Source organism: Megalobrama amblycephala, linkage group LG14, assembly GCF_018812025.1.
Source record: "Megalobrama amblycephala isolate DHTTF-2021 linkage group LG14, ASM1881202v1, whole genome shotgun sequence".
NCBI lineage: Eukaryota > Metazoa > Chordata > Actinopteri > Cypriniformes > Xenocyprididae > Megalobrama > Megalobrama amblycephala.
Genome location: NC_063057.1, coordinates 49078198 through 49095796, shown reverse-complemented (window position 1 = coordinate 49095796; position 17599 = coordinate 49078198). Strand labels below are relative to the sequence as shown.

Sequence of the window (17599 nt, the reverse complement as noted above, 5' to 3'; positions counted from 1 at the left end):
TATTTCAAAATGTACCACCTGAATGTATTTTAGATTTTATATCTTATGTTAAGTTGAAATGTTTTATATAATATAAATTTTATGGATGATACTGACCTTTTTTTTTTGCCATGTAAATAGCCATGATGCTAACATGGCGTAAAAACTTGTTAACCAAACAAACAAAAATTATCAGGAAATTTTAGTTTGAAAGTGAACTAATCCTTTAACTTTTATGAGTATTTAGCACTTTCTTTTCTTTCAAGTTCACAGAACTGATATATTTTAAGTAAACTGAACTGTTTCATTGTTTTGAGTTTTATAAACGTATTTCTTTTAATTTAGACGAACTTTAGTTTAACTGAAACTGGGCTGGGATTTCTATTTCCCAGAATGCTTTGCCCATGGCACTCGAAAGGGAGAGTAAATGCTATATATATATATATATATATATATATATATATATATATATATATATATATATATATATATATATATATATATATATATATATGATTAATGTTAAGTTGGAGATTTAGTAGTGATTACTGTTTTGTTATACTAATTCGGAAGAGTTTCGTTTAATGTGGATTTATGGAGAGTTACCATCATGGTGACAAGTGGTGCATGCGGCTTGCTTTGAGACCAAACATGTTAAATGCTTTATATTGCTGAACTCATTCAGCAAGTGCTATGCTATTGTTAGTTAACATGTTAACAAATTAGCAAGTTAGCAAGTTAGCATTTTTTGAATTAGCTTGTAATAGCCAACTAATTTTACACTAATAAAAATGTTTACATTGGGGTTACATGATAATTCTAAGTTAAATGTATGAATTAGTGTACTCAAACATTTCAAGATAAGAACAATTAAAATGTATGAGTAGTATAAAATAAAAATCTGCCAGTTCTGCTTACTTAAACTTTGAATTTCTTAACTTAAAAATTTTGAGGCAACTGATTGCCTAAATTTTTTTGTTTTGTAAACTTGTAAATATATATGGTCAATATATATAAGATATATAGAAATATATATGGTAAATATATATAAGAATACAGTGTATACTATACACCAGACACCATGCTAGTATTACATTCTGAAAACAGCCACTTTCTCTTTAACTGTGGGATTTGAACTATCAGCGGACTTGATTGGTTAATGGGAGTCAGGCAGAAGCACTTGGAGTGAAAACCTGTGTGTGTGTGTCTACTAGCTATATTTTTGGAGCAAAATCAAAACAAAGACAAAACCTTCTTTTGGAGACATTCATGGACATTCTCAAATGTACAATTAATTGATATCAAAAGCTATTTATTTACCTTAAGGTACAGAGTTTGGGTTAGTTGGTAATAATTATAATTAGCTTTACATGAAAAACATTAAGTAATCTGTAATCAATCCTCATTTAGATGATTAAGAATAAGTTTGAGTTGTGTGAGCTATCACTGTGGTAAAAGTTAATAATTAAGCGATATTCAGATTCGGCACATTCCAGCTTCTGAATTTGAGTGCCCTTAATAGATAGAGCTAAACTCAAATTTTAAACAGCATTCACAGTAATTGCCCAGGCACGACAGAAACTCCAAACTCCTGCCTGCGTATCTCTGTGTGTGAGAGAGGTTGTGCATTTGAGGGTTTGTCTGTGGATGTGTGTGTGTCTCTTTGCAGAGTGAGTTTATATAAGCTGTAAACAAGAGCTGCTCTGTCCTGCCACAGGAGAAAGAATGAGAGCGAGGGGAACCAGAAAGAGGGCAGAAAGTGTGTGAATGCATGAGCATGCGTGAGAGTTTGCTTGTGCTATCTGGTGCTGGATGCTAAATAAACAGTTCATCCAAAAATGACAATTGATTTTTTTTTTTTTTTTTAACTCATGTCATTTCAGAAGACTATTTCTTATGTAGAGTACAAAAAGATACATTTGAGGTAAAATAATGTAAGAAAAAAAAATTAATAAAAGCGCCATAAATGTAGTCCTTATTGTGCACTGTATTCCAAGACTTTTAAAGGCATTTGATAACTATGTGTGAGAAACAGACTGAAATTGAAATTCTTATTCAATGAAAATCCAGCTGCAAGTACCAAATCTACTTCACAAATGAAGTTGTGTCATTGCAGGCACATGCAAAAATCACATAATATTATTAATATTAAAATATTATTAAATATTTAAATATATTTTTTTATATTATATAGATAATGATTTTATTCTATAATTATTTTATTTTATTTTATTTATTTTTCTTTTTATTTATTTGTGACCCTGGACCACAAAACCAGTCATAAGTCGCACGGATATGGGTCAAAATATAATATTTTTCTTTTATGCCAAAAATCATGAGGATATTAAGTAAAGATCATGTTCCATGAAGATATTTTGTAAATTTCCTACTGTAAATATATAAAAAATATATTTGTGTAAGTGGATATGCGTTGCTAAGGACTTCATTTGGACAACTTTAAAGGCGATTTTCTCAATATTTTGCACTCTGACATTCCAGATTTTCAAATTGTTTCCCGGCCAAATTTTGTCCTACCTAACAAACCATACATTAATGGAGCTTATTTATTCAGCTTTCAGATGATGTATAAATCTCAATTTAAAAAAAACAAACAAAATTGACCCTTATGACTGGTTTTGTGGTCCATGGTCACATTTATTATTACTATATTATTATTGCACATATTTAACATATATTACTGCCTGCCAATATAAAGGAAACTAGTTTGAAATTGAATGTATTTATGTGCGTGTGTTTGTGCATGAATACATGTTTGATTGTATGTACTTTGGACTGAACGTGTGCACTTCCTGTTTGACAGCAGATGTTCTGTGAGTGGTGATCTGTCAGAGGATGGATTGAGCTCTAATGAGGAAGATGGTAACAGCTCCGACTCCAGTAAGGAAGACATGAGCCAATCAAAAGATAAAGAGGTACGCACAAAACAACCTCAGCAACCATATGGATTACTTTTTATGATGTCTTTATGAACTTTTTGAAGTTTTAGTGGAATGGAATTTCAACAGAAGGATAGAAATCTCTCAGGTTTTACTAAAATATCAAAAGATGAATTCAAGTTTTTTTGGAAGTTTTGGACATGAGGAAAATCATGAGTAATTAATGACAGAACTTTCATTTTTGGGTAAACTAGCCCTTTAAATATGCTGAAAATGTTGTCATTTCAATTCAAAGAGAAAAACTTTAAAATAATGAGCTCCAATCACTTGTGGATAAATCAGCTTTGGGAAGGTGTGTCCAGCAGACTTTCTGTCTGGAGATAATCCAGAGAGACCCCCAGACACACCCCGTTTGACAAACAGGGGGTGCTTTCAGTCAAACTTTGTCCTTGTGTTTAGACAGTCCCCCGATCCAAATAAAGACTTCAGCCTCTCATCAGCCCAAAACAACACACACAAACTCACGCTCACATTTGTTTTGCTATGAGGCTGTTGGTAATCATGGTTGGATGTAGCGACTATGCAAGTTAATGACACTTTAAATTATATCATAGATTTAAAAATGGTCTAATATAATAACAGCATTTTAACTTGTGTCCTCAGGAGGTCGAGAGAGCCAAGAGGAACAAGGTGGTTCACATTGCAATGGAGATAATGAGCTCAGAGAAAGTGTAAGTACAATCGTCCAATGACATTTGAAAGTGTTTTATTATGACACGCAAGTATTTTAATAAATATTCATATTTAATAGTCATATTTAGGGGGGGATATGTAGTTGAACTTATATTTTGATACATTGTTTGTCTTTGCAGATTTGTGGATGTCCTGAAGTTGCTTCACATCGTAAGTCATCACTGTTTTCATTGGTTCCAGATTTGAACCAGAGCAAGAATTGTTATGCAGGAAGTGTGACCAGTTATTTATTTGTGTATTTTATTAATTTCACATGTGCATAGTGTTTGATTCTCACAGTTACAGTAGGATCATAGAGGGAAACTTGCACACAGACACATTTGTCTGTTTATTTTAAGATTTTAATGAGTAGCTGTGTGCTCCATCCAAGTGTATTTAAGGAAGTGCTTGAGTACATACATTCTAAACTGACCATTGACCGTTGAAATGTTCTGGGTTCAATACAAGTTAACAGCACAATGTTGAATGCCACACAAAATAATTTCGACTCACCCCCCCCCCCCCCCCCAAAAAAAAACAAAAACAAACAAACAAAACAAAAATGAATGAACTGTGATGCATTGGACATCTATGGGGCAAGGCATTTTGAAGGCTGTTAAAACTGAAAAACTGAAAGCAGAAATGTGAAGCTTATATTTTTTCTTAAAGAACATTCCATATTTTTAATAAAAAACTATACAAAAGAGTGGTTGTGATGTTGTCTAAACTGGCCAATTAGCAGTGGGACAACGTTTTTATAGATGGATGAACTTCTGATTTTGAGTTATAGATGTGATTGCAATGGGCGGAGTTTGCCCATGTAAATAGTACTTTGTGGATAGTACCGCCACACCCCTTTCTGGTAATCTTGCATGAATCATGTGAGAATTACTGTTTATTATTGTTTATCTCAATGTAATGGCCATTATAAGAGCATTGTTCAATACATAGGTCACTGCACTTCAAGTCCAACAGTAATTAGAAATGTAATATTGAACTCAGTGAATTTGTTACATTAATGGTGCTTTAAATGGAATAAGGGGGCAAAACTTCAGTGCGCTAAAATTAGATTGTTAGGAAGTGTACTAAAGCACGGAATGCTGCAACATGCTAAACCATCTCTAAACTATGGAAGCTTGTTTCCACCACTGAATAAAAAATAAAAAAGGTAATTGCGACTTTTTATTTCACAATTCAGATTTTTTTTCTCACAATTGCGAGTTTATATCATGCAATTCTGATGCAAGTCAGAATTGCGAGATATAAACTTGCAATTGGGAGAAAGTCAGAATTGCGAGATATAAACTCAAAATTGTAAGAAATGAGTCAGAATCGTGAGATATAAACTCACAATTGCGAGAAAAAAGGTCAGAATTTGCGAGATATAAACTCAATTGGACGGAAAAAAGTCAGAATCGCGAGATATAAACTGTCAAAAGCAATAAAAAAAGGTCAGAATCTTAAGATATAAACTCAAAATTGTGAGAAAAAAGTCAGAATTGTGAGATATAAACTTACAATTGCAAGGAAAAAAGTCAGAATTGTGAGATATAAACTTGCAATTGCGAGGAAAAAGTAAAAATTATGAGATATAAACTCGAAATTGCTAGAAAAAAGTCCGAATTGCAAGATATAAACTTGACATTTCTAGAAAAAAAGTCAGAATTGTGAGATATAAACTTGCAATTGCTAAAAAAGTCAGAATCGCAAGATATAAACTGTCAAAAACAATAAAAAAGGTCACAATCTCAAGATATAAACTAAAAATTGTGAGAAAAAAGTCAGAATTGTGAGATATAAACTTACAGTTGTGAGGAAAAAAGTCAGAATTGCGAGATATAAACTTGCAATTGCTAGAAAAAAGTCAGAATTGCGAGATATAAACTTGCAATTGCTAGAAAAAAGTCAGAATTGCGAGATATAAACTTGCAATTGCTAGAAAAAAGTCAGAATTGCGAGATATAAACTCAATTGCAAGAAAAAAGTCAGAATTGCGAGATATAAACTCGCAAATGTGAGAAAAGAGTCAGAATTGCTAGATATAAACTTGCAATTTCTAAGAAAAAAGTCAGAATTGTGACAAACTTGCAAATGCGAAGAAAAAGTCAGAAATTACATGAACTGTAATGCAAATACGATGGACATCTATATGGCAAGGCATTTTGAAGGCTGTTAAAACTGTTGCTGTTTAATAGGTAAAAAAATTTTCTTAAAGTACTTTCCATATTTTTCATTAACAAAAAAAAAAAAAAAAAAAGTGGTTATTTGAGATGTTGTCTAAATCGGCCAAAATAGCAATTTTTGGAACAACTTTTTTCTAGATTGCAATGGGCGGAGTTTGCGCATGTAAATAGTACTTTGCTGAGAGAAAAAAGTCAGAATTATGAGATATAAACTTGCAGTTGCGAGGAAAAAGTTAGAATTGTGACAGAATTGTGAAATATAAACTCGAAATTATATGGAAAAAGTCAGAATTGCAAGATATAAACTCGCAAATGTGAGGAAAAAAGTCAGCTGTGAGATATAAACTTGCAATTTTGAAGAAAAAAGTCAGAATTGTGAGAGAAAAAGTCGCAATTATCTTTTAATTTTATTTTCGTTCCATTGCGGAAACAAGCTTCCATACTAAACAGCAGTTTTATTTTAGTATTATTTACTATAATAATATGTATTAATATTTGTAATGATTTTTTAATTTCCAGTTTAAATTTTAGGTTAATTTTTAGTGATGCATGCTTTTGTCATTTTTATTGTGCAAGTAATTTTTAGTACTTAAACATAAACTTATTTTAATTCAGTTAGTTGCCAAGGCAACATGTCTTACTTTTGTTTTAATTTTTTATTTTTAAGTTTTCAACTACTATTTATATTTTATTTTATTTCAGCATCATTTCAATTAACAAAAAATATTTTTATTAGTTTTTGTTAAAAATAATAACAATGGCAAGCAGTTGCCTCTCATAATTTATCCCATTTAGAGCATCATCACTTAGAAAATTCCCTTGTCGACCTCAATAGCTAACCAGTTAGAGAACTGTGGTGCATCCTGACCCTGCCTTATTCAGAATGATGCAAAGAATTAGAGCGAAAGTCAGAAAAAGAGTGACAGGAAAGAGACGGCAGAGGAAAGACGAGAGGAAGAGCTTGCCCAGAGAGACTGTGCTAAAGGAATAAGAGATCAACGGACAGAGAGAGTTTTCGGAAAGAAATTACACCCACCCTCCCTTTAACCCACTTGTTTGGCCATGACCCTGAACAGCTGTCCTAAAGATGCATGTGTGTATGTGTTTGTGAGAGAAAATGTCCTCTCTACTTCCTGTTAAAACTGTAGATGGACTGTGCTGTCAGTTTATTCACTTCATTTTGTTTGTTTTTACAGTTGATTGTGTTTGAAAATATGCTGTTGAGTGCTAGTTTATAGCGCTGTTAATTTTAGCTAATTATAAAAGATTTATCTCAAAAATTTGGAATGGACTATTATTAGCACTGTTTGTGGTTTCATTTAAGTTTTATTGCCGGTAAATAAAACCATTGTTTGAGTTCACGGATGTTAGCATGTGTTTTTTTGCTGTTACTCATCTTGTTTAGCTGCCTTTGTTTAGTTACCGTAGCCTGGAATTTTGGCAGTAGCTTACATCTCCATTTCTGTGTCAGGATTTCCGGGACGCCGTTGCCAAAGCGACTCGTGCGAGCGGGAAGCCATTGGTGGAGGAGAAAGTGTTGAATCAAATCTTGTACTATCTGCCCCAACTCTACGAACTTAATAAAGACCTGCTGAAAGAGCTGGAGGAGAGAGTGGCACACTGGTAACACACACACCATATGAAAGTTAAATGTGTTGCAAATGAGTTTCATGTCATTTTTGTGTTGGAGTACTGTGTGTGTTTTGTGGCTAGCAGCAGAGAGAGTTCAAATAAGGAACATTTTGTTTCTGGGAATCTCTCTTACTCCTACAGGTCTGATCATCAGAGGTTGGCTGATATCTTTGTTCAGAAGGGTCCGTATCTGAAGATGTATTCCACCTACATACGAGAGTTTGACCGTAACGTGGCTCTGCTGGACGAACAGTGTCGCAAAAATCCTCCTTTCGCAAGCGTTGTACGTCAGTTTGAGGTAGGAGTGTGTGTGCGTCCATCTTTATAGGACCAAATGTCCATATAATGATATAAAATGATTAAAAGAGATTAATATAGAGAATAACATCTAAATTAAGAAATACTTCATTTTAAACATGTTCCATAACACTATTTTTTTTTTGTTATTATAAAAACAATAGAATACCACACCATAATATAAAAGGGAAGGGGTGGGTGGGTGGGTGGGTGTGTGTGTGTGTGTGTGAGAGAGAGACACTGTTTTAGTATTATTCCACATGTACGGACAATTAAAAACAGAAACCTGCAAAATTCTTATTGTTTGCATAATTTTAATATGCATAATGTTCTGATAATATTTGTTTTAAAGGGTAGACTTTCAATTTTCAAAAAGTTCAATTAAGCAATTAATTATTAAAGTCATGTAGAATGCTTGTTGCACAAAATCGTATGTTCATATTGCTCATTTTAATGAATTTTAATCAATAGATATACTTGGTATTTTCTATTTTTTTTATTTCAGCTGTATTTTACTGTAATTTCAATTATTTAATTAAATTAATTAATAACATTTTATCTTAAAAAATATTTATGACATTTAATTTACTTTTGAAATGAATAAAAATTACATACAGCGTGAGTACAATGTAAAACATACTATTATACTGATTAAAGTTAATTGTTAGTTAAAGGATTAGTTCACTTCAGAATTAAAATTTCCTGATAATTTACTCACCCCCATGTCATCCAAGATGTTTATCTCTTTCTTTCTTCAGTCGAAAATAAATTAAGGTTTTTGAGGAAAACATTCCAGGATTTTTCTCCATATAGTGAACTTCAACAAGGTACAATGGGTTGAAGGTCCAAATTGCAGTTTCAATGCAGCTTCAAAGGGCTCTACACGATCCCAGACGAGGAATAAGGGTCTTAAAGGTGCAATATGTAAGAATTTTGCAGTAAAATATCCAAAAACCACTAGGTCAGTGTTATATATTTTGTTCACTTGAGTACTTACAATATCCCAAATGTTTCCAACTATTTGTAAATCGAGAGAAAATTGCAATTTTAACCAAGTCCCCGGGACGTGTGAGGAGTCGCCTGTAAATTGCGTCATACCCGCGTTACTGGTTTTATTTGGTAAAAACCATGGAAACACCAAAGACGCTTTAATATATTAAGTTTTAATAGACAAGGGAACAACTGTTTAGTTGCATTTATAGACAGAAAACTAATTGTTATATAGCTCAACATGTTTAGTCTTATTGTTTAAATCAAATTTTCTTGATTTTTTGCGAGTACCATGATTTACCATGCTTCGGAGAAAAACACTATCAAGTAGCTAACATAGCATAATCAGATGCAGCTTTATTTTTAGTAACAGTACTACAGAATTTTTTCCATCATACAATATGTTTTAAAATAAATTGCATGCCATTTATCAACACAAGCCATCCAGCATTTAATATGATACTCTAAAATTGATCTAAAATCTTACTGCAGTGTGCAACAGTGTCTCACAGCAGCCACCGAGCAAACGCACAGAGTAACGTTATAACATCATTTTCAACACACTCAAATATATCTAATATGATGAACAGAGCTGTGTTACCTCATACTAATGACCAGAAAAGCGGAAGCGGTGCTGGCGCTGTGGCATAATAAGAGTTCTGCTGCTCGTGAGGAGTGTGTTGCGCAATCGTTCCAGTGGCCTCGTTCAGCTCCCACAACACTCTGTCCTGCTCTGCTTCATACTACAGTAATGTTAATAATCACATCCATGAACATGATTTCTGCCTGAGTCCTATCCCAATTGTTTCCACCTGCTGTGATGTGAAGACCACATGTCCCAAGATTCCGCACTCAAACTTGCCGTCATCAAGCTACACCTTTGTTTATTTTAGAAAGTGACTGATTTTTTTGCTAGACAAGACCCTTATTCCTCGTCTGGGATCGTATAGAGCCCTTTGAAGCTGCAATGAAACTGTAATTTGGACCTTCAACCTGTTGTACCCCAGTGAAGTTCCTGGAATGTTTTGCTCAAAAACCTTAATTTCTTTTCGACTGAAGAAAGAAAGTCATAAACATCTTGGATGACATGAGGGTGAGTAAATTATCAGAAAATTTGAATTCTGAAGTGAACTGATCCTTTAAATATTTAGTAAATGCAGAGTGGATATTTGTACTTTTTTTCAAACAGGGAAAGCCATTATTTTTAAAAATACATTTGGTAGTGCCTCATTTAAGATTTCACTCTTTCATCCTCAGACGAGTCCTCGCTGTGCAAGTCTTGCTTTGAAGCATTACCTGCTGAAACCGGTGCAGCGGATACCTCAATACCAGCTCCTGCTCACAGGTACACACACTCACTCCTACACACCCTGGTATTAGGATGCGTTTTCGTCAATTTGATCACAAGTGGATGACGCTAAATACAGGTGTAAACAGGGTCTAAAACATTTTGAGCTTGTCTACTTTCGACCACTTCCAGAGGTAGTCGTTTAACCAGATTGCTTTCATAGTGTAGATGCTTGTGTGGTCAAATGCGTTCGAAAAGACCACCTACTCTCTGCCTACTGAACTAAAGTGTAAACATTATGAGAAGTGCGCTAGCCAGACAGGATTTAAACTTTGTCGGCTGAAGACCCAAGTTTGGTTTAAAGACGAAAAACGTACCAAGCACAATGTTCTCACATCATTCCTGATTTCTACCACACATTAACAGCGTTCAGTGCAGTCTTGAGGCTATCAGAGCAGAAACGAAAGCTGCTGCTCTCCGTATGTTTTTCTGTTGTCTCTGGTCGCGTTCATATGGAAGTATATTTTGAAATATCTGAAAAAGCTCATATATTTACCTGATAGCAACATAGTGACGGCCTAGATCTGCCCCATATCTGGTCCACGTGTAATCCACATGTACCAGATATGGGCCGGATCTGGGCCACACTATGTTGCTGTCTGGGTAACCCGCCATAGACCTTCCCCTCGAAGAAATCAGGACAGAAATGGTTGAAAGTAGACAAAAGAGACAAATTAAAACTCCAGGTGTAAACGGGTATCCGTCTCCCTGCGTCTGCTTGTGATCAGATCAAACAAAACGCATCTTGATACCAGGTGTAAACAAGGGCCTCAGATGAGTACACACTGCACTCCACAGCAGAACAGGAGGAAATCAGGCCCATTGCAGGAAACCACACACAGCAGACACCTCATGGGCAAATTTTGGCTACTACACATCAGGTTATGAGACTGAAACATGACAGTTTAGTTAAATTTAAGTGAATTTGAATTATGGGTTTTCAGCTCTTTACCCCTTTAGTATGTGGGTTGGACAAACTTATGATTAAACCTAAAATTAAGCTAATGAAGTAATACAGCAAATCTCTCTGACCAATTTTGAACCTTCCAATTCATCTTTTACATGTCTCTTTCAGATTATTTGAAGAATCTTCCTGAGGATTCATCTGACTACAAAGACACACAAAGTAAGAGCATACCATTTTCTCTGGAAATGACACACACTAGAGCAGGGAGTCAGATTACGGTGCTAAGGTGGCACTTTTAGAAAATGACCAGGAGCCAGTAAATAAATTAAATAAAATGACCTGGTAAAATTCGCAGTAACCAACAATTACAGCTAGGACCATTGTCTTAGACATGCCTCATAGTTTTGTCACCTCATTCATCAAAATTGTAAGTGCTGGTCAGTTTTTAAAGACCCTTTTCATTATCCTAAACAATGTAGTTTGTGTGACTGTAAAAATGTGAATCTTGTTTCTATACAAAGGCATTCATATTTCTCATAGACCTTGTTCAGCTGCCAAACATCTTTCTGAAAAAACTTTCAGTAGACAAAAACTCCATAAAACCATAAAACTCCATGGGTTAGTTCACCTAAAAATGAAAATAATGTCATTTATTATATATATTTTTATATATTATGTTTTTGATGAAATCCGATGGCTCAGTGAGGCCTCTGTTGCCAGCAATGTCTCTGAACCTCTCAAGATCCAGAAAGGTAATGAAAACACACACTGCCCGCCAAAAGTTTGGAAACACCCCTGGCAAAGTGTGGTTTTGGATGATATCAGCATAAATCCTTATCATTTTTTGGTGCAAATACATTACAGTAACTTGACATTATCACTGAAGACCACCAATAATAATTTTCATTTTGATTACATAACAATGGCAATATATACATGTCAAAGTCAGACATGCCCCTTTGCCAGCTGTGATGGCTGGTTACTGGTTTAAACTTGGCCCAGGTTTGTAAAAGATTTTTGGGTCAGCACACCTTAATAGCTTCAACAATTGATTGCCAATTAAGTTTATAATACATTGAACCAATCAGAACCCAGTTTAGGTCAAATAGCTGCTAATGGTGGATATTTTGATGAATCGAAAATTTAAGTTTTTTTCTATGTGTAAACTGTTTATATAATAAAATATCCTTATCAGTGCAAAATTATCACAAATTAAAAAGGATTCATGCCAATATTGTCCAAAACCCCACTTTTCTATGGCGTTTCCAAACTTTTGGAGGGCAGTGTATTTAAAACAGTTCATGTGAGTACAGTGGTTCTACCTTAATATTATAACGTGACGAGAATATTTTTTGTGTACCAAAAAAACAAAATAACATCTTTTCAACAATATCTAGTGACGGGCGATTTCAAAACACTGCTTCGAAGCTTAACAAATCTTTTGTTTTGAATCAAGTGATTTGGATCGCGTATCAAACTGCCAAACTGCTGAAATCACATGACTTTGGCGCTCCGAACAATTGATTCGAAACAAATGATTCGTTAAGCTTCGAAGCAGTGTTTTGAAATCGGCCATCACTAGATATTGTTATTTTGTTTTTTTGGCTAACAAAAAGTATTCTCATCAATGAACGAAGGTCTTATGGGTGTAGAACAACATGAGGGTGAGTAATAAATGACATAATTTTCAATTTTGGGTGAACTAACCCTTTAAAAGTTTCGAGTTGTGAAAATTCTAGGACTTCTATGCAGTGCTTTCCATGATAAAGATTGTATGTCTACCCCTCACAACCTCGTTTTCATTCATTTAAATTCAGTATGGTGTCTAACCTGACTAAGGTCTAAATGATTCCAAAATGTAAATATGTATTTCAAAGTCTGCATGAAATGAAAATTTCTTTTTTCTAAAGGCATGTTATTGACATTTTTCTTTTTCAATAATCTGTTTCACTCGAACGTCTACGGAAGAGGATTAGGGCCAAGCAATAATAAAAAAACAAAACCATCTCGAGATTAAAGTTGTTAAATTTCGAGAAAAAAGTTGAAATAAAATGTTGAGAATAAACTCATTAAATTACGAGAAAAAACTCGTTAAATTTCAAGAAATAAAGTCATTAAATTACGAATAAAGTCATTAAATTACGAGAAAAAAGTCATTAAATTACGAGAACAAATTCGTTAAATTATGAGAAAAATGTCATTAAATTTCGAGAAAAAAGTCGAGATAAAATGTTGAGAATAAACTCATTAAATTATAAGAATAAACTCATTAAATTATGAGAATAAAGTCATTAAATTACGAGAAAAAAGTCGTTAAATTATGAAAACAAATTTGTAATTTAACGAATTTGTTCTCGTAATTTAACGACCTTTTTCTAATAATTTAATGAGTTTATTCTCAACATTTTATCTCGACTTTTTTCTCGAAATTTAATGAATTTTTCTCATAATTTAACGAATTTGTTCTCGTAATTTAACAACTTTTTTCTCGTAATTTATTGACTTTATTCTCAACATTTTATCTCGACTTTTTTCTCGAAATTTAACGAGTTTTTTCTCGTAATTTAATGACTTTATTCTCAACATTTTATCTCGACATTTTTCTCGTAATTTAACGAGTTTATTCTCAACATTTTATTTTGACTTTTTTCTCGAAATTTAACAACTTTAATCTCGAGATGGTTTTAATTTTTTTATTATTGCTTGGCCCTAATCCTCTTCAGTAAACGTCTGTCACAATACAGAAGAAAAGATCTGTCGCTACTTCCATTTCTTTGACTTCTTATTTATATTAAAATAAATCAAGTTAACTATAAATAATGTGTAAATTTAAAAATCTATCAAGCTTTTGACTTTATCTGAGATTTTTTGCTGCAATATGAAACCTTTATTCTGTTAAATACTTGGCCTATTTTGTTTGTTATGAGTAATGTTATGAGTTAAGGAAAAAAATCTTTGCAATGTTTTATTGGTTTGTTTGGTTTACCCAGCTGCCCTAAGTGTGGTGAAAGAAGTGGCAAACCACGCGAATGACATCATGAAGCAAGGGGTAATGCAACAAAAACACAACCACACCGCTGCATTACAGTCTCATGAATGTGAATTATATCTAACACGCATCTCATTTATTCAGGATAACTTTCAGAAGCTGATGCAGGTTCAGTACAGTCTGAATGGTCATCATGAAATCGTCCAACCTGGCAGGGTAAGAAGCTCAAGTACCCATGATTCACTGTGTCTGAGCAGTGTCTCTGTGTTGCTAAACTAACGTACTGTTCTTGTTTCATACGCAGGTTTTCTTAAAGGAGGGCACTCTGATGAAACTCTCCAGGAAAATTATGCAGCCTAGAATGTTCTTCCTGGTGAGAAACTATGGTCAAGTTAAGGCTAAATACTATTAAAATGTTTATTATAAAATGGACAGTGTTATTTTAGTATCATTTATGTACTGTTATAGTTTTTATTAATATTTCTAATTAGTTTTATTTTTAGATTTTCTGTTTTCATTTTAATTTTTAGTCTTTTTTTGTGTTCTTTTGTAATTGTTATTAGTTTCCCCTCCCAAATATTACTATTTTGGTTTTAATTCAGTTTTAGTTCAGTTTCAGCTTATTTCAGTTAGTTAAAAATGGATATTTTCAATCTAATTGCATGAGTCACATTTGAGGTAGTAAAACTAAATTTGTACGGACAACAGTGACCACACACTAATATTACTCTGTGGATTAATACATCATTTACAATACAGGAAATTACTGCATATGACAGGAAAATGTGGATGGTGCAACTCTCTTTTTGGACATCCAGTAAATTTTCTGTTTCTTTCTCAACAGTTTAATGATATTCTGCTGTACACAACACCCGTTCAGTCTGGCCAGTATAAAGTCAACAGCATGCTCTCTCTGGCCGGCATGAAGGTCAGATATCCACCGTCACAATGGTCTCTTATACACACACACACCAACACTGACAGGAGTTGTAACGTGTTTGTGTCCCACGTTTTTAATAGGTGAGCAAACCCAGTCAGGAGGCCTATCAGAATGAGTTAAACATTGAGAGTGTGGAACGCTCCTTCATACTGTCTGCTAAGTAAGAAACACACACTACATGAAAAAAATAGCGGTAGTGGAATGAATAATTATACTTGATAATCATCCTTTGATCACTAGTGCAATAAAATGGATTCCTGGTACTTAAATTTAATTAAACTGAAATCACTAACTGTAATTGACATTTACAGTTCAGCCACAGAAAGAGACGAATGGCTTGAAGCCATCGCTACAGCAATAGATGACTACACCAGAAAGAAGATTTCTTTCTTTTCCAGTCGAAGCCAAGAGGTGGGTGTACATACGTGTGTGTCTGTGCGTGTTGATTTTAGTTGTATGTTTGTTTGTGTGTGTGTTTGTGTGTTTTTTCTCATCAAATGTACAGGGTTTTCATTGGTAAGATGTGTTTACATTACAAAAAAGTGTTTTTTGTCTTGTATATTTAAACATTCTTTAAACATTAAACAATTATATATATATATATATATATATATATATATATTTAAAATATTGTGTGCAGAATTATTAGGCAAGATTTTCTGATCATATTTTTTTTTCCAGGCACATTTTACCAATTCCAAACCACATCATTCTTAATAACTATGATTAATTTTGTGTTTAATCATTTATAAGTGATATATAAGTTTTTTATGAAGGCTGGAAATTAAAAATATCTTTTATTCCGGTGTGCATAATTATTTGGCAGGTTTTCCTTTACAGGCAAAATGAGCCAAAAAAGAGAGAAAAAACAAAGAATATCACTTTTTGCAGAGCATAAAATATTCATAAAGGTGGCAGCAGAACTATTCATACCAATTCTAATGCCAAATTCTGATAATTCTCAGAAAAAAAACAATGCTTCATACCTGATTGAATTGTTAAACAATTAAAATATGACCTTGCCATTTATATAAAAGTATGAAATATTCACAAATAATGCACCAGAACTATTCTCAGCAAGGCTGTTATTTTTTTATAAAAAAAAAAAAAAAAGTTTGTATACACGAAATATACTGTATAAAAAAAAAAAAAAACTTGGTCTTTAACAACATAAACATCATAAGATATTCACACCATCCAATATCGAAATTCTCAAAAACAAGTAAATAAAAATAAAAAAGGAAAAGTAAATAAATAGCTTGTTTGGCATTCATACAATTAAAAAAATCGCCCTAGCTTCCAAATAAAAAAGCAACTGATCATTACAGTACAGTATTTCAGATACTTTGTGAAGGAGCTCACATGCATCTATTTCAAATTTTATCATGTTTTGTGTGTGTGTGTGTGTGTGTGTGTGTGTGTGTGTGTGTGTGTGTGTGTGTGTGTGTGTGTGTGTGTGTGTGTGTGTGTGTGTGTGTGTGTGTGTGTGTGTGTGTGTGTGTGTGTGCGTGTGTGTTTCAAACTTGTGCGAAAAGACATTTAACTTTGTCTCATGCGTCTGTGATTTTTCTGTGTGTAGTTGGAGGGAATCTCTGATGACGGTCTACCGCTGGGCTCTAAAGCTCCTATCTGGATTCCAGATTTGAGAACGACCATGTGTATGATCTGCACGTGCGAGTTCACGCTCACCTGGAGACGCCACCACTGCCGTGCCTGCGGAAAGGTTCGAAATACGAAAACTTCTAGGCTTTGTTTCTTTTTATTGAATGAACAAATAGGACTGACTGATATCCGTTTGTTGTGGGAACAGGTGGTGTGTCAGGCATGTTCGTCCAATAAATACTACCTGGAATACCTGAAGAATCAGCTGGCACGAGTGTGCGACCACTGCTATATCAAACTACAGCACAAGGGTAAGAGATCTCAGCTGTCAACCAAATTTCTTTTCCTTCATGTTCTCTTACTTCCACTTCTCTACTAGTAGTGTTATTTATTTAACATGCTTATTTTTAGAGATTGTTTGCTCATACTTGACCTTAAGTATTAAACTTGTGTGGTTGCACAGCAAATAAATACCTATTTTGCTTTTGTCTCTTAGGTGACCAATCCAATGTAACGGTTTCCCCTAGTGGGCGGAGTTCAACATTTGCTTTTTCTAGAAAACAGAAAAAGATCCCTTCTGCCCTCAAAGAGGTGACCTGAAGTTGTACATTAACCTTTAATGCAATGACGTGTAGAATTTATGTAACTTATATCTTGCTGTAGTGAAGGTTTCGGTTTCTACCACAACGCTGATGTCATTATTTGAATATCTCACTCGCAGGTGTCTGCCAACACTGAGAACTCCTCCATGAGTGGATATCTGCAAAGATCCAAAGGCCACAAGAAACCGTGGAAGAGGCTGTGGTTCGTCATTAAGAACAAAGTCCTCTACACTTACGCCGCTAGTGAAGTATGCTGACTTTATTTATGTAATAACTTTTAGCCAGTGTTGAGGAAGCTTTATCATTCAGTGGTATCTCTGTAGCATAGTTACACTACAAACTATTAACAAAAAGCAGATAACTATATTGAAGCTACAGTGCTCAGAGTAAATGAGTACACCCCCTTTGAAAACTAACATTTTAAACAATATCTCAATGAAGACAAAAAAAAAATTCCAAAATGTTGACAAGACTAAGTTTAATATAACATCTATTTATCTT

At 33.8% G+C, this 17599-nt stretch overlaps 1 protein-coding gene across 4 annotated transcripts in view; it reads left to right on the top strand.

Moving 5' to 3' along the window:
• The window catches only part of fgd6 (FYVE, RhoGEF and PH domain containing 6), a 32947-nt gene that overhangs the window by 9960 nt on the left and 5388 nt on the right, over positions 1 to 17599 (top strand). For 3 of the 4 annotated variants that reach the window (XM_048155376.1, XM_048155374.1, XM_048155377.1), the window contains exons 3-19: positions 2801 to 2912; positions 3540 to 3607; positions 3749 to 3779; positions 7263 to 7414; positions 7565 to 7721; positions 9968 to 10055; positions 11134 to 11184; positions 13956 to 14014; positions 14099 to 14170; positions 14259 to 14327; positions 14799 to 14882; positions 14975 to 15054; positions 15206 to 15305; positions 16474 to 16617; positions 16705 to 16807; positions 16993 to 17087; positions 17218 to 17346. In XM_048155376.1, coding sequence (XP_048011333.1) covers positions 2801 to 2912; positions 3540 to 3607; positions 3749 to 3779; positions 7263 to 7414; positions 7565 to 7721; positions 9968 to 10055; positions 11134 to 11184; positions 13956 to 14014; positions 14099 to 14170; positions 14259 to 14327; positions 14799 to 14882; positions 14975 to 15054; positions 15206 to 15305; positions 16474 to 16617; positions 16705 to 16807; positions 16993 to 17087; positions 17218 to 17346 — 1594 coding nt within the window. The remainder of the gene's footprint in view (positions 1 to 2800; positions 2913 to 3539; positions 3608 to 3748; positions 3780 to 7262; positions 7415 to 7564; positions 7722 to 9967; positions 10056 to 11133; positions 11185 to 13955; positions 14015 to 14098; positions 14171 to 14258; positions 14328 to 14798; positions 14883 to 14974; positions 15055 to 15205; positions 15306 to 16473; positions 16618 to 16704; positions 16808 to 16992; positions 17088 to 17217; positions 17347 to 17599) is intronic. The other variant, XM_048155375.1, reaches the window with a different exon arrangement.